Source organism: Neovison vison, chromosome 7 (assembly GCF_020171115.1).
Source record: "Neovison vison isolate M4711 chromosome 7, ASM_NN_V1, whole genome shotgun sequence".
NCBI lineage: Eukaryota > Metazoa > Chordata > Mammalia > Carnivora > Mustelidae > Neogale > Neogale vison.
In genome coordinates, this window is record NC_058097.1 from 30547307 (window position 1) to 30565423 (window position 18117).

Sequence of the window (18117 nt, forward strand, 5' to 3'; positions counted from 1 at the left end):
TGAGATGGGGTGACGTGAATAGGAACAGTGTACATGTACTTCCTAAGTGGATCATTTATTCATTCATTTACCCAGAAGTAGGAATAGGTGATCTTTGTGCGTTAGAGCATGAATAATTGACCACACATGGATTTCAGCCAAGAGCGGGTATCTCAAAAGGCATTCAGGAAACAGCAACCGCGATTGGACTCATCGAGTCTGTCACTGAGGTGGAAGGGGTACTGTGAAAGTTACATATGGGTTCCAGAATCAGGATTCAGAAGTAGCTCCGAATGGAAGTCCGTGATTCCCGAAAACCAGTATGATGGAATTTAAAAGGAAAAAAAAATCTAAAATAGTGTTTGTTGGGGTTTCTTCATTTTGTTTTGTTTTTCATTAAGTTAGTGCAGTTTGAGAGCATCCTTAATTTATATTCAGAGTCCTAGCAGGAACTCAAATAGTCCTTGAGGTTAGATGTTCCGAATAATTTCAGTCTGAACCAAACGTATGAGATAGCGTCCAAAGTGGTGAGCCCACATGAAGCAGTATCCATTGTACAACGTGGTGATGAGACCACATCTGAAGAATTCGTTCTGTTTTGGCCCCTACAATTGAAAAAGGAATGGTAACCAGCTGAAAGCCCTTCTGGAGGGTTGCCTCCACGATGGTAAGGACTGAAAATCAGACTGTATTCAAATAATTGAAAGAATCATGGGGGCAAGGACTTGGGGGCATGTGATCTTGATCCTCAAGTTAAAGGCCATCACGTGGGAAGCCCAAGTTTGAACTCTGTGCCCCAGATAGAAGATCTCATCAAAGGAGTGAGGTCACAGGCAGCAAAAATTCAATGTTCATTAGAAATAGTGAGTAGCGTTGCATCATACATGCATTTAACATTTGCCCCTACATTCAGAGCCTGGGCCCCCTCTCTTAAGATGTGTCTGTACTATATTACTTTTTTTTTTTTTAAAAGACTTTATTTTATTTATTTGACACAAGAGAGAGAGATCACAAGTAGGCAGAGAGGGAGGCAGAGAGAGAGGGAAGCAGGCTCCCCGCTGAGCAGAGAGCCCGATGCGGGGCTCGATCCCAGGACCCTGAGATCATGACCTGAGCCGAAGGCAGAGGCTTTAACCCACTGAGCCACCCAGGCGCCACCGTACTATATTACTTTTAATCTTCCCAACAACCAACAAAAATTAATAGGAGCCTAATAGTAAAACATAAGGGAGTAAACCTGGCAGGCAAGCAAGATCTCTTTCATCTACTCATTTCTATTCACCCCCAGGGTGGCATCTGAAAGGCACACGGGTATGATTGCCCAGGTGTCTAAATATAGATTCCCTTGTAGTTTCATACTAAGACTAGCTGGGTGATTTTTAAACATTAGAGTATATAAGAATTATTTTCTTGTGAATATGTACCGCACTGTGTGTATTTTACCTTATGGGTGATTTAACGGTTTTTTAAGATGGTGAATGAGTCTTTGCAGGTTTCTTCTTACCCTAAGGGTTTAGAATGTGCCCCTCCAGTAGACATGCAAGGCCACCAAGCCTCTGCACGAAACCAGAGAGCTGTCCACGGATGCATGGTGCTTTACAATGATAATGTGTTGAAACAGAAGCCATTAGCCATGGCTTCTCCCACACTGAGTGATTTCCAATATAAGATCACCTCTCAGGTTCCTTCTCATGGTAGATTTTTAAAATGTGAGTAATACAAATCTGGAAGTAAGCATTCCATATCACTGAAGAGACTGGATATCAGCTCGATGCCTCCAGAAACCCCTAATTCTGTGACGAATAAGAAAAAATAGTAAGCACAATTATGTGCATCACCGTTGCATGAATAAAAGTATTTATTTTTGTGGCTGTATTTGTGTATGTTCAGTGCAGAATGTAATAGGTCATTTCTCTCTGTCGTTGAGCCTCACATCAGATCAGTTGTTCTTACCCTGTGAGAGGTTACAGAGTCACCTGAGTGCTGAACATTCTCCCCTCATCTAGGACTCCTGTGATAAATTGTGCAGATCTTTGAAAATACCAGGTCAACTACAACAATTTCTTAGGTTGTAAAATACTTCCATTTAGTATCTCTGCAGAATTGAGTTACATTTTTCTTACATTCACAAGAGCATGGTCCCACGCTGCTGTGCCCGTGCAGAGCCCTGATGTTTTCAAGTCATGGTTTTCTGGTAATAGTAACTGTTAATTCATAAAAAATTACTCACATATGCTAAATGCTTCTGTAGGCCAGGCCCTATTCTAAATGCTTAACAAATATGAGCCAGTTTAATGCTCAAAACCTCTATGTAAGGTAAATGCCATAGAACCCCATTTTGTAGGTAAGGAAAAGTGTAGAACAGATGGGTGCATTAAGTTGTCCAAAGTCACAAAGTTGTTCAGCAGCAGAGCATGACTGGAACAGAGGCATCGATACTCTGTTGTCTTTCAATATGCTTCTTAGTGATGCAGGTCAGCTCAGACTTAACTACTGAAGAAGTGTATCAGCCACCTTTTGCTACATCATGCTGTGTAACAACCAGCCCCAAAGACTCCCAAAACAGAGGAGTCTTTATCTCAGAGGGTACCAGAGAACTGGCTAGTTATGCAGTCTCGGCCCCACAGGATCTGCTGGTCCTGCTTCTCAGTCTCCAGTCAGCCTGGAGGTTGGCGGGGCCTGGGCTCATTCCCGTACGCGGCCGTTGGCTGGCTGACTTCCCAGTGGTGACTGGGCCGTATGTCCCTTACCACACACATGGTGATGGCAGATTCCCAGAGCGATTAGAAGGGACCAGGCTCGGCCAAGATCCCAGGGGTGGGGCATTTCACTCTCCCTCTGGGGAGGGAAAAGCTAAAAAGTCACATGACCAGAGACTTGGGTCTAGGGAAGAATGAGTAACGGCGGTCATGTTTTAAAAATCCATTTACAGGGGTACCTGGGTGGCCAGTTGGTTAAGCCACTGCCTTTGGCTCAGGTCATGATCCCGGAGTTCCGGGTTCGAGTCCCACATCAGGCTCCAGCTCCACGGGGAGTCTGCTTCTCCCTCTGACCTTCTCCCCTCTCATGCTTTCTCTCTGTCTCTCTCGAATAAATAAATAAAATCTTTATTTAAAAAAATCCATTTATAGTACTTAAAAACAGTTCAATCTGTCAGTCTCTTCCTATCTTAATATTTGGGGACTTTTCTCCCCCACCATGCAGGCTGCTGCTGAATCAGCAGAAGCCCAGACCATCCGCTCCGTTCAGCAGACCCTGGCGTCCACCAATCTGACATCCTCGCTCCTTCTCAACCCTCCGCTGTCGCAACACACAACCGTGTCGGCCTCCCCTCAGACTCTCCAACAATCGCTCCCTCGGTCAATCGCGCCCAAGCCCCTAACCATGAGACTCCCCATGAACCAGATCGTGGCGTCGGTCACCATCGCAGCCAACATGCCATCGAACATTGGGGCCCCGCTGATAAGCTCCATGGGAGCGACCCTGGTGGGCTCGGCCTCCTCCACCCAAGTGAGCCCTTCCGTGCAGACCCAACAGCAGCAAATGCAGCAGCAGCTGCAGCAGCAGCAGCAACAGCAGCAGCAGCAGCAGATGCAGCAGATGCAGCAGCAGCAACTGCAGCAGCACCAAATGCATCAGCAGATCCAGCAGCAGATGCAGCAGCAGCATTTCCAGCACCACATGCAGCAGCACCTGCAGCAGCAACAGCAGCAGCACCTCCAGCAGCAGATCAGCCAGCAGCAGCTGCAGCAACAGCTGCAGCAGCACATGCAGCTGCAGCAGCAGCTGCAGCACATGCAGCACCCGTCCCAGCCCTCCCCCCGGCAGCACTCCCCCGCCGCCTCCCAGATGACGTCGCCCCTCCCCGCCATCGGGAGCCCCCAGCCGGCCTCCCAGCAGCACCAGTCGCAAATACAGGCTCAGACACAGACTCAAGTACTGTCGCAGGTCAGTATTTTCTGAAGACGCCCGCGGCAGAGGCAGGTGCGCTCGGGGGTGGGCGCACGGAAGGAGGGTCCGCCGCGCGCCGGCGGCCGCAGCTTGTAAGTTGCTGTCGGTGACGCGGAAACGTGTAACAGATCACATGGTCCTCTCAAGTGTCTATTAGATAGGCAATAAGAACACAGTGTAGCTGAGTATCATCTTCTAGCTGACTATAAATCACTTTGTTTTTAAACAAGAGAAGCTGTGCTCTTTTATGTGATGCCTTTTTTTATTTATTCAGGCTATATACCTACAATATGTGAATCAAACAGTTTAATGAATCCTGGGACATACTGATGACTGTAGACTGGCCTCTCTGAGTCATAGAAAACGGCCTTATTTCCCCCCCAGAAGTGAATAAACCACACTTCGAGGCTATTTGAACTTCCGGAGCCCTAAAATAATAAAAAAGCACAGTCCTAATTACCTGAAATATGAAGATCCGGTTTCATACAAACATTTGTATGACGTGAATCGTTGATGGCATTTTTTGTCATGAAAAAAAAATAATGTAAATCACAGACTTTTGCCAAAGCTCTTATTTTTTTTTCCTAAATCTCTCCAGAAAAGAAAAAAAAAAATGCAAGTAATTAGATTCCATTATTGACTCATTTCCACTTTTTTAACCCATGACTTCTCCAAATCAGACCACAGTATATGTTGTAACGATATGTATGGCCACTGTTAGCCCATTATACTCATTCCAATTAGAAGAAAAGAATGTGAATATTATATTCTGTGTTTTGAGTGACAAGTTTCGAAAAATAAAAACACTGTATTTTTAAAAAGGGAAATGCACTTAAATGAAAACAGTTATTACAAAAAGTTAAGATTTAAAAAAAAATGCAAGAGTTTTTATTATGATGTGATACCGGTAGAATATTTAAAAAATGCACCACATCTGAATAATCAATGTAAATATTTTCTTTCAAAGTTGTAAGTTTTCATATCATGTGTTGTAAAGTTTTCATAAACGAGGCTTTAACGTAAACACTGGTGACATAAACCATTCATTGCTACGTTGCTTATTGTGTTTTTATGCTGTTTTATACTTTTTTATGAGTTATGATAGCAGCAATTAAGTTGTTTGTATTTTGCTTAACTAAAACAAAAATGCTTTTATCTTGCTATAGAATAAACACATTTCAGTAAAAACTGTGGACTGTATTTTGATGCAACAACCAGGAAAATGTTCACTTTTCAAATAAAATGATATGTCAAATTTCACTTTTGGTTCCTTGAATACGTGTATGATGGGAAAGGACGCCACATATCAACATTTATTTGAGCCAAAGCGTCATCTTCTTTGTTCCATTGGAAACAGGATATTCATTGCTAGGAATTTGGATCATATGGTCTAAATCCAGGACCTCTTAAGAAAATCGGAAATTTTTTTTTTTTTTTTATCATTTTGTTAAGATGCAGGTGGCAAGGTAAGTATAGAGGAAAGAGCAGTTGTCCTCTGTCTGGGGCTAGAACTTATGGCATTGTGTTCTTGCTATTAAAAAGGATGGTGAAAATAATTATTTCAGTGTTCATTTCTTCCCCCCTTTTCTTGCTCTGTAGTGGCTCCTCTTTGCGAACAGTGTGAACCACTATCCCCAGTTGTCTTGCATGATTAATTACAGCATCTGTCCTGTCAGAAGCTATAATGAAGAGGTCTTGATAAAAATTGCAAATTACCACTGGCAACAGTCTTAAACTGCTTATGATAAAATGAAAATTAAAAACAGAAAGTGTCAACCCTGACCAGAATCCTAATCTGGCAAAAATGAGGGCGTGGGTTATGGTGTCCATAGTTCCTGTGTATGAGACATTCAGAAAGAACGGGATATGGATTCCTCAAAGTTGTTGTTGTATTTCAAAGAATATTTACTGTATGTTGTGGGCTATGAATAATGAATTCAGCTTTCAATATTTCATAATCCTCTTGTACTCTGTATTATGTACAAATATTGAACAGCAAGAGATTCTAATTATAAATTTATAGATTTCTTGCTGTAGGAAAATTTATGTCTAAATTGAAGCTTTTCATAAGATGTATTAGTTGACAGGTATCAGTGTTCAAACAGTCTTAGAACGATGCCTAATCACATCTACAAGGAGGCAATTGTGTTCCACAAAGAAATGATCTGCCTCCGACCCATCAGAAGCAGAGCGGATGGTAAGAGATTTTCTGTGAATTGAAACTAACATTACATAACAATAAGAACCATTTTATATTCTGTTGTGAAACCTTTAGACAAATGTCTTCAAAATTAATTGCTAAACTACATGTGACAGTAATTGTGTATTAGTTCTGTCATTGTCATTTTGAAAACCCATGAAGTATTGCTTGGGAAAAAAATGTCACTAGTGATAAGACTTAATTGCAAGCGAAGTCTGTTTTCAACTGTTTGCAGTTAGAAGCAGGTGTTGCAACATCTATTAAATGATTTTATAAATCTTGGGTTTTATCACATTTGATTAAATGCTGCTAAGCCACTGACGGTCCATTTCAAGGGGAAAAAAATAGTTTAATGACTACAGTTTAGGAAAATTAATCATCAGGCAAAACTGTATGTTTAAAATGTCAAAAGGCTTGAATCATGAAAAGACTTCTCCAACCTTGTCACCCGATTATTTTTCTCAGGATTCGCTAAAGCATATTATGGATCAACCTGTATTTCAGTTTATACATGTGACTGGTTCCTAGTCCTGAAACGTCAGTAAGTACTTGCTGTGCTGCTTTGGTTACAGGTCAGAGATAAATCAGGGCCATGAAAAATAAGGCGCGAGAAATGTTGGTAACTGATGAGTGGGATTTCTAAATGGTCTAACTGCCTTCCCTCCTAAGTGGTCTCGGGCATTAAGGAGGCTCCTGCGCACTATCCACCCCCCACCACACAAACTCCCCCCCCCCCCCGCAATCTCCATCACGCACACCTTTTCTCTCCCCCTGCCAGGTTACTCCTGCTAAACACGTTTCCTTTTTCGCATTAACCTGCACTGCCATATGATGGAGGAGCATAAGGGGGTTCTCATTTTTAGCTGACACGGGGTCATTAGTTCTCAACTCAAAGAACAAAAGCTTAAATGCCTCCGTGCAGCATAATTTCTGCCATATATTATTAGCACCTGACGGAGGTTTGAAGGCGTTCTAGACAGATGGATTAATATCTCAAGTTTAAGTAGAAGTCCTCCGCTGTGTCCATTCAGCGGGCTTCAGACCTCTGAATGGTTTCTTTCCCGTAACTCACTTCATGGAGCATTTTTCAGCACTGGACTTCAATCTAACCTTTCCTTCCCCCCACCACCACCACCCCCACCCCCTTTGTTTGGCTTTTGTTTTGCAACAGCTGTTATTATCGGTTTTGGTCAGCTGTGATTGCTGGAGGCAAAATAGGACCAGATGGTGTTTTGCTATGCATGAATGGCGAGTTAGAGGCGTTGAGATTGAATAGGCCAAGTTTGAATGGTGTCTGTGCACCACCTGCCTGCCTGGGCTGTGGCGTCCACATCACAGTAGCGTGATCTGCCACCGATCTACGAGAATCGGATGGGAAAGTGGGGCGCTGGGGTGGACGGTCCCCATATTTATTGATCTTCCATGCACTCACAGAATAATGCACTGTACAGTCAATTTGAGTTAATTGGATATGACACAGCATGGGCGTGTAATCTATCACTCTAGAATTCTGGTTCGCTTTCAGGATTTCATTGCACACACACACACACAAGAGTAATAGCAGAAATTAACGGGCTAAGTAGACACAAGTTTCAAAAAAAAAAAAAATTATAAACAGGAGTCCCAAGGTTGAGGTGTGGGGAAGGGAAGGATATCTTGTGAGGATGCTCGTGGCTTTTGTGAGCTAACAGTGCAAGGTAAAGAAAAGCTCTGATCCAGGTGTGTTCAGACAGACAGCCCTCCTATTTGTTAGTTACCCATCAAATATTGTAAATTTGTAAAAAAAAAAAAAAAAATTTGCCTTACTGGGAAAATCACACAGATGCACAACCAGATTAGTATTCTCTTAGAAAATATTCCTAGATGGTTTTCACCCCTCAAATATAGTTAGCTTGCCAACTATCTGAAGTAACCTTCAGGATTAAACACTTTTCCTGAATTTTAAAGTCAGTGAACTGTTCAACCCATGTTGATTGTGATCCTACAGGTGTGAAGGCTATGTGCGTGCCAGCATGTTGCGGAGGGGAAAAGCTTAACCACCCACGAATCACGGAGTGAGATAGGCAGACAGACACTCCATTTGCCTACTGCCCTAATTACTTAAATTTACTTCTGCTACATGCAAAACACTGTGATGGGTCCCAAAGGAGATGCAAAAATAAACAAGACCTTCTGTTTACTTTGTATAGGTTTGAACTTTCCATAATAAAGATTTAAAAAGTTAAAAAATAATAATAATAAACCATCTTCAACATCAGGAACATTTTGTTTATGATGGCAAAGAAACGTATCCCCAGATAGAATGATGAGTGTGCCAACAAGACACATATAGCACATTGTTCTGGGTGGGGTTTTTTTGGTTTTTGGGTTTTGGGATTTTCTTTGGTAATCTAAGAAATTGAACATTTATTGAGAAAGGGAAGAGGTCGCAATTGGTTAGGGGTATTAGGGAAGGCTGATGGGATCATTGGCATTTAAGATGTACCTCGAAGTTTGGGTGGGATTTCAGTGGGCCAGGATGGAAGTGATATCAGGACAAGCAGAGCAGGAGAAAAGCCATTCAGGTTGATAGCACCAGCCCCATCAAAACAGCAGTAGACATTATAGCAAACCGGGGACACAGTGCTTCTGGGAAGGGGAGCAGGAGAATGTACTAGAAAGGAAATTAGGAGTTAGATTTGTCAAAGGTCTGGGTAAGGCTGGCAAGGGACTTAGGCTTAACTCAAAAGGCTCTGAAGTCCAAATGAGCAAGCTATGATCAAGATTGATAAAATCCATGAAGGGTTATCAACTGACTTCTAAGAAGGGGGTATCCAGTTGGCCTTGAAGCAGAAAGAAAAATGGAACAAGATTGCCACTTGAAAATGTACCTCAATATTCTAATGACTCACACGCCTCAATAAATCTGTCAATTCATGTCGTCTCATATCACCCCACGTCTACCTTCCTGGTGCAAGAACACACCAACGACACAGCCAAAGGAAGGCATTTGGGGCGACGACTGTAGAATAAGCCTTATCCCTACATTAGCATCGAGAGGGAGATCATTTTTCTGTGTTTCTGCTGTGAAAAGAAAGCTATTTTCACCACTGTAAAAAGTACCTCTCGGTGCTTGAACTCAAATGTGATGAATGATGAAAAGAAGCCCGTGCTTTGTTGCTGAGTAAAACCTCGGGCAGGCAGCACTGGGAGGGATGTTGGTTATGGTCTCAATTTAATTTCAAAGACGAACCTTCACAGATAGAAAATGTGAACGTGGATGTACACTTCTTAGCAGAGGAATAATGCTTTTCTGTAAAACATCTCATTATCCCGAGCCTCTGTATAGTGCTCTGCCCTTTTCAAAGCCGTTCCCTTTCTAGTTAGGCAGGTGTTAAGCTCCTGTAACAAATTAGGAAACTGAGGCACAGAGAGAGTTGTAACGTGTTCCAGTAGCTCTGCTTAGAAGAGGCACAGTCGGAACTGGAATGGAAATATCCTCATTGTAGCTTTCCTGTGATTTCATCTTCTAATACTTGCATAGGAATGGCATATCTATGATACATACTTATATCTGTTTTATATTGGTATACAAGATAGGCAAATAGATATGCGTGTGAATAGATGATAGATACAGAGATAACAGATGATAGATAGATACTTGCATAGATGACAGAAATCCATCAATACAAAAGAGAATAGTAACCCATGTTTTCCTTATGGCTGGACAGACCTTAAACCAGAGTGAACGCCGCCCCGTCTGTGTTCTCCAAGGGGCGTCATGCCACATGGCAGGGTTTTGAGCGTGAATACTTTCCAGTCAGATTGTTTTCTCTACCAAGGTCTCTCTGTAATTATTTTGTATTCAGGCAAACAGATTTGACCTGTGGCGTTTGAGTTTTAGGACCAGAGTTAGCCCAGAAATGCCAGAGCATGATACCGTTCCACCTGTGCAAAAAAAGAAGGAAAAAATTGGGTTTGAAGGAAATTGGGATGGGTGAACATCAGGTAGATGTGGGTCGTTATGCATTATTTAGGGCATCCCGTGAATCAATATTGAGCAAGGGAAATCATTGCCTGTATAGGAAAGGCATCTCCTTAGGGATTATGCGGTAGTGACCCTGCCTACTGTTTTGTGAGCGACCGCTCCATCTCTGCAACCACAGCCCCTTCCTCCACAGCTGAGCGAGGTGGGCTCTGCCCCGGGCCACCACTTGTTAAAGGAAATACATAGGTGAGGACCTCGCTAATCCTTTGTCCCCTGTCTGCAAGATTTTGTTATTGCCACAACTTGACATGAACGGAGCTCTAAAGCAATCTCACAGACAGTCCCTTGCTAAAATCAAATAGAAATGAATGACAATTCTAGGGGCGCCTGGGTGGCTCAGTGGGTTAAGCCTCTGCTTTCAGCTCATGATCTCAGGGTCCTGGGATCGAGCCCCGCATCAGGCTCTCTGCTCAGCATGGAGCCTGCTTCCCCCTCTCTCTGCCTGCTTCTCTGCCTGCTTGTGATCTCTCTCTCTGTGTCAAATAAATAAATAAATAAAATCTTTAAAAAAAAAAAGAAAGAAAGAAAGAAAGAAATGAATAACTATTCTAAAACCCAGAATACCAGGCGTGAGCATTCTGGTAAATGAATATTTGGGGGGGCAGGAGGGGCTTTCATTTGCAAAGTAAGTGACTTCTACGGAGTCCACAGAGTCCTGGCTATTTTGAGATGCACATCTTACGCTTACCTTCAGATTTTTGGCCCACTTTTTCTTTCTGGTCGCGTCACCTCGCATCTATGGATCTATTGTTATCCGGTAAGATGCTTTCTGATACCAGTCCTTGTTACATGTCATGCCTCTGACATGCAGAGAGAGTCTTAATTTTCACTTTGTCACAAGGAGAGAAAATGATGCCGTGTTCTAAACCTGTCTTAATTGGTAATTTGCAAATTTGATACAAGATCTTAGTCCAAATCATTCAAGCCTGCTGTTCCACCCCCGTCCTCTCCGCTCATTCTTAATCCTCTCTTCCGTAATTGCTATTGAGTATGTAGAATCCCAGGGGACAAATAATAGCATCAGAGGAAATTACCTACATGTAGCCCGACCTCGGGTGTGCTTTTTTGGGTGCCAAATTAAGACATCCGTCTTTGGATGTTTGGACAGTTACCTGGAAGGACTGGCACCATTTTCTCCATAATAACATTTTTATAAATTGTGTCCAAATGCTGGCATACCTAGCATGGGACTTTTTAATGATGTTCAGAATGTGTTGGCCAACGAATGTGAGGAGAGCGATCGTTCTTTTCAAAGCAGAACGTAATTCCATGGGGGAAATGTGCTAGCCTTTCTAGGCAGAAAATAAAATTGTTGCTTAAGCTATTTGGAGGTAGAAACGTCTTACCCCCCCCACCAAAAAAAGTGTGTTTTCTCACAGTTTAAATCCTAAAATCCGAGTTAGTAAGGAGATTGGGATGATGGGCAGGAAAAAATTTCAGGATTGAAATACGCCAAGAAAAGGTGGCTTCTACTAGCCATCTTGCTTCTAGGTCATTGAGAGCCCTGCTTGGCCCTCAGTCGACTAGTAGACACAAACAGCCCGAATGACTCAGAATGGGTGCAAATGATCTTTTTTGCATTGGGTTAACTTCTCTGAAGACATTTATTTGCAGGTTGTGCCTGAAGTTTGTTTATTGCTAAAGAACATATTATTTATTGGGGATAAAATATGTGCTTTGTTCATATTTTGAACAAAATAGGGAAGTCAGACTCTTGAGAAGGTAACTTTCTACAGAGGTTTAAATTCTTTTTTCTTTTTTTAAGTTTTTTTTGTTTTTTGTTTTTTGTTTTTTAACAGAGAGAGAGAGCGCGCACAAGCCACGGGGCAGAGAGAGAGGGGGAAGCAGGCTTTGCACTGAGCCCGATTCAGGGCTTGATCCAAAGGGCACCTGGGTGGCTCAGTGGGTTAAGTGTCTGCCTTCAGCTCAGGTCATGATCCCAGGGTCCTGGGATCAAGTCCCACATTGGGCTCCCTGCTCAGCAGGGACCCCAGTTCTCCCTTTGCCTACTACTACCCCTGCTTGTTCTCTCTCTCTCTCTCTCTGACAACTAAATGAATAAAGTCTTTAAAAAAATAAATGCTTGAATCAAAACTGCTTTAAGATCAGAGTCACGTTTTTTAAAAGTTGTTCTCTGTAGTTGCTAAAAATTTTTACAAAGTGAGGGGCCTCTTCCCTGGGAAAACTTCCTTTGGGGATTTCTGGATGCAAAGGCTGGCACTCCCAAGACCTCACCAGCACTTCCCCGGGGGGAAATTCACAAAGCACCATTTGGTCAACATCACTGTCACTCCTGCAGGAAATGAACACAACTCTCCAGAGCATATTACGCATGCTCGGTGCTACACAAAAACTCTGTAGAAGTGTGTCAGGGGTCTGCACACGTTGGCCGCGATTCCTCCAACAGGCCTGAGCTGACAGGTAAGTAGGAACTACGTCAATGAAAGAGAACGCAGCCCCGGGAAGGAGGAGATGATTGGATTCCTGTGGTTTCTGGGGGCCCGGAGAACAGCCCTGAAACTGCTTGGCCCCAGAACTAATAAGCTGCATTTTGTAAGCCTGTATTCTTAGAACAACTAAGAGTTTTATGTTTGATACAGATGGTGTTTATGTGGAGTATACGAGCTCAGCGTGAGAAGTAGTCATAAAACAGACTGGGGTTTGGTATAATTATTCACAATTACTATTGTATAATTGGATGCCATAACTATTATATAAAAAATATTTTAAGAAGTAGACTCTGTTCATACTTTCATAATAGTTCTTAACAATAAGAGACATATGCTGTAAACATCGTAACATATTTTATGGTGTTTACAAACTTCTGCAAGGTTTGGCAAAGTTGCAAATATAAAACGCCCAGGTTCTCCTTCTTGGCATCCCTAGGAAAACCAGTTGCCCTTATTTGCTTCCAGTAGCAAGCCACCTGGGACTTGAGGAGCCAATTGCTGTAGGCCACTGAAATGAATGGATAGTTGTGGATATATCAATATTTTAGCAGTTTAAAAAAAAAGGAAAAAATGGGTCTGTGCTGCTGAAAGCACCCAATTCTTCAGTTTTTTCCAAGCAAAGTTCTGTTACGCCACATTGTGACAACTGGTACGTCGGCATAATGCTTATTTTAATGTTTCTGGATGGAATTAGTGAATCTACAGACATCAGATCATTATACACATAAACTCTTATGTCTTCTAATAGGAAGAAAAGATAAGCCTATGTCCCTATCACCCCCAAGCTACAAAACCAGCACAAAGAAAATTCATTAGCGTTTTAAGCGAAACTTCATTTCCTTTTAATTGCATTTACAAAGCAGGTCTGTGTCCGTGAGCGCAGCAGCTTTTCTCGCTGGGAACAGTAGAGCATGGGAAGTAAATTTCAGAACAAATGACTTCAGTGAGAGTCTTGTTTTCCAATGCATGTGTAATGGACACTGAAATCAATGCAGCTCTCTGCACTGCCACCCCCCCCAACTCCTGCTCATGGGTGGCATCCACTGCTGAACTTTTGCCTGATTCTTGAGGGTAATTATTGCACTCTGATGACTGGAGTCTTTATTACAGCAGTATCAGGGGTTTTCAACGTTCCTGTGTTATCATTAAGAAGGGAGAAGCATCTTTACCGTCTGGACCCCTCTCTAATGTCCACGATTTCTAATGCAGAAGAGTGAGCTCCAGGCTGGAGACTATTACTCACATAAGCTCACTCCTTGTGGCTCCGAGGACCTTGCCCTTGAATATTTATCTGCCAGGTGACAACAAGCATGATGTCTTCTGCCTTAGCAGCCAGGAAGAGTGAGAGTTAGCTCCCTTGTTATGACGGAGGCCAATACTGAATGTTCCAAGCCTAGATTGAAACGACCTGTTTTAGGCATGGTTTCCGAAAAGGAGAACTGCTCCTGGTTGTTCTCCTTGGCCCTGGAGGAGGGACGCAGTGAAGCATGGCTTTGGTACCCTGCTGCATTACGTCTGGGTATGTGGCTGGCTCCAGCCTTCCAGAGATTCTCAACTGTCTTGCTGTTTCCTGCTCCTGGAAGATGGCCAAGAACGCTCCTGACTCCATGAGTGCAGCAGCATGTATAATCAACTCTGGGATCAGGTTCTCTTGCAAAAGAGAATATGAATATTCAATAAGCAAGGGTGCTCAGGATTTTCCCTCCTTGGACCTGCACTGACACACCCTATTTTTTTTAATAGATCAGATAAACATGCATATGCATTTATGGACTACTAAGCTTAACCAATATATCACAACTGTTTGGTTTATTTGACTATATGTCACCCCTTTTAATCAACCTGGCTTAATTCTACAGTTCAAGCAGCAAGCAGCCCAAGGGACTGTTAATGAAAGAGAATCATTGTCTTTTTTTTTTTTTTAAAGATTGATTGATTGGTCAGAGAGAGAGAGAGAGAAAGAGAGAGAGCACAAGCTGGGGGAGTGGCAAGCAGAGGGAGAAGCAGACTCTCTGCTGAACAAGGAGCCTGATGCGGGACTTGATCCCAGCATTCTGGGACCATGACCTGAGCCAAAGTGGATTCTTAACCAACTGAGCCACCCAGGCGTCCCACAATTGTTCCTTCTGGTGTTAGTCTCGGAGTTTAGGATTTTATTTCCAAGACCCTAGTTTTTGTTAATGGCTCACTGTGAATGTGATACCAATTAATTATTCTCACCTTTTCATGTTTACAAATGTTTTGATTTTTCTCTAAGCTTTATGAAATGGAGTATCAATGGACTTGACTTCTTATGCTTTATCCCATTATCTTTTTGGCTCAAGTGTAGGCATAATATTAATAATAGTATTCTCATTCATTCATGCATCTGTTCACAAATATTTATGTGGTGCTTTTGCTCATGGAGCACTTGAGTTAACAAACAAATAAGCACTTAATTATTATCTTCTTTGTTGTATAGGTTGCTACCTATTTTAAAGCTCATGGCACACAGGGTCTTACACTGAATCTTTCACAGTCCCTCATCACCAAGGAAAGTGCTGGGTCCACAATGGGTGCTTAAATATGTTGATTGATTTTTCAGATAATTTTCATGTGAAATCAAGAAGAGGACTTTATTGATTTTAAATAAGAGTTCTTAACTTTTAATCAACATTTACTTTATTAATAATTCTTTAGTTTAAGAGTAGTATGTTAATAACAGTTAGTGCAGGGGGATGGCAAGATGACTTCAAATGATCTCTCCCAGCCTCTGGAGCACTGGGATGGTCCCCAGAATCCAGCTTCACAAGGAGCACGTGAGAAGGAGAAGTTGAATTGGTTGGATTTTCCCGTGGCCCCTAAGAAGATCCCAAATTTGACCATGACTCTTAGTGCTATCTCAAGCTTAAGCTGTTTAGTCCAGGCCTATCTGGCTAAGAGGGAAAAAATTCCAAATTGACATTGCGCTACCTTATCTCACCTCCAAGAAAATAGGACTTCTGCCTTCGACATTGATCTTTCTCTTTGCATCACCTCAAGCTTTTTGTATATCATTTGATCCATAAAACTTAACCCTTTTCATTTTTTTAAGTAGAAGTGATTCTGTACCTCACGGCTGCATGAACATTGTCTCTTTCTTTGGCAATAAGCAACTTTTGGTGGAAGGACGATGCCTTCTACTTCTTTGGAAGCCCCACAGCAGGTGCTCAAGAGATAGTGTTTAAAGAAATGGAATTAACAAAATGGATTATTGTGTTCATTCCTGTTTTAATTAGGACTCTCAATTGTGGGAGATTAAAAATCCAAATCAAATTGGCTTAGGGGAAATAAGGGAATTTATCTGCTCATGTAACTGAAAAGTCCAGGGATAGAACTGGCTTCAGGCACAGCTGGTACCAAGAGCACAGACAAGTCCTTAGGGCTCATTTTTTCTGTCCTCTACTGTGTTATCTTCATCCTCTGGTTCCACTCCTTGACTTCTGGAAGTACTGGTTTACAATAATACCCTCACCGCTGGCATTCCCAGGAGGAAGGAGAATGTACTCTCTCCCCAACCCAGTAAAATCTCACTGAGTTAGGTTGGTTCTGATTGGGTCTTGTGCTCCAGCAGAACCAATCACAGTGGTCTAGGATAATGTATCACTCTGATTGGCTAGGCTCAAACCACGTGTTCATCCCTGGAGAGGATGGATTTCGCTCCCCTAGAAGTACATGGAGTAAGAACAGGGAGAGGTTGTTCCCTTCTGGAAAATTAGAGAATTGTCGCTAGAAGAACAAGTGGATTCTAGGAGGCATTAACAGTGCAAGTAACACACTTTCTGCAAAGGAAAGTCCTCTCATAGAGCTGGCTGCTTCAAAGCATCTAACAGGAATCTGGGAAAAGGGTAAACTTGCCTTTGGTGTGTGCCAACATAATTAGTTTTGTGGCTTTGGGGATGGGTTCGCTCTTGCTCTCAGCCTGCCTTTTAAGTGAGGACATTGCCTGGAGTCAACCCATATAGTCCATCCTGGAAAATTGAGGCCGTATGACCCGCCTATTGTTCAGAATCCCCGTGCGTGGTTTTATGTATATAAAATAAGGAGAGAGAGTCTTCTCTGCAAAACCTACCAAAACATCCGAGCTCACTTGCCTCCCCTCTTGAGCTCCCCTGTGTGACTGTTGAATAAATGATTGAACATGGGACAGCACTTATCTTCCTAACAATAGCCCTGCAAACATCCAACACTGTCAGATGCTTTTCTGGCATTTCAAAGTGTGCCTGCAGCTAAACCATCTATTGAACGTTTGCTGTGACTAAGACCTCATGGACAAAGAAGGCTGTCTGTAAAGCTGCCATCATTTGGCAAAAGCCCTCTCTGTGGGGCCTCCCATGGGAAGAGGAGAAGAAGACATGGTAGGTGACCCCTGCCCAAGCTCTTACACTGACTGTATGCTTTACATTCAGCACGACTGGGATGTACTCCAATTTGCGGGCATTCAGGGTGCAGGCCTGGGAGCTGGGAAGCATCCTTGGACCTCCACAACCTACGTGATATCCTGGAGGTTGCATTTGTCACTGGAAGGCTCTGTATCTTGACATCTTTCCACTTCATGCAAACTCCCGATCCAGATTGGATTTGCCAATGGGGACGTTGCCTCTAGTTTTTCAGTACAGCTATGTTTCCTAATTTTAAAAACTGTTGATATGGTATTTCAGAACTCTAAATGAATTATGAAGAGCTGATAATGAATTCCACAAAGAGTTGGCTTATTTTATTGGTAATGGGCACCACTTAATGATGGTTTCCCTGCTCTTTGTGATTTTTTCTTGTCTGGCACTGTTTCCTGATACATTGGACAGGGTCCTCCGACATAGCCTTTCTGGCCAGAGCTGATGGACCAGGGACACCTGTGCTTCAGTGAGCCAATCAGATCAACCCCTCCCAGAACTTGCCAATTGGAGCAGAGCCTGAGGGCCAATGGAGTGGAATTAATGTTAGCACTTCGCTAATATTCTCAGTCTTTTCTGTTAAGTATGCAGATTCCAGGCTACTCCCTGCAAAACTGATTCAGTAAGTTTGGATTGGAAGCAGAAACCAGTTTTAGCAAACACTCCTAGGTGCTTCTTATCTTCACGCTGATTTGGAAAATAACTTGGAAGTCTAGGAATTTCCACTCAGGGTTCTCCATGGTATATTGGTTCTTCCTTCCCAAGTTCTTGAGAGGGCTCAACTCTTTATAAAGAAACTTAACACATTCTCTTTTGTCTTTTAAATTGGCTAAAATTAGTTTCTCTTGCTTACAACGAAAGACTACTAATTTGGAAATATACCATGTCTCGAGGGACCAGTCAAAGGGCATTACATGTTGAAACCAGAAGGAGCTACAGATGAATATGGAAGAAGTTGAGCTAATTAAATCACGATGCTAGCTGGTTGAAGACAATTCCATACTATGGTATGCCCTACAGTCATTTGTCCTGGGAAAGAGAAAAACGTGGTAAAAGAGGGAATCTAACCCTTTGGGCAAATGAACAAACTGTAGCTAT

The 18117-nt window shown here is 42.6% G+C and overlaps 1 protein-coding gene across 4 annotated transcripts in view; it reads left to right on the forward strand.

Moving 5' to 3' along the window:
• Positions 1-4848, forward strand: part of TOX3 (TOX high mobility group box family member 3) — a 109804-nt gene extending 104956 nt beyond the window's left edge. For all 4 annotated transcript variants that reach the window (XM_044256158.1, XM_044256159.1, XM_044256157.1 and 1 more), the window contains one exon: positions 3184-4848. In XM_044256158.1, the coding sequence (XP_044112093.1) occupies positions 3184-3942 (759 nt within the window). In that variant the 3' untranslated portion in view covers positions 3943-4848. The remainder of the gene's footprint in view (positions 1-3183) is intronic.
• The last annotated feature ends 13269 nt before the right edge of the window (positions 4849-18117 follow it).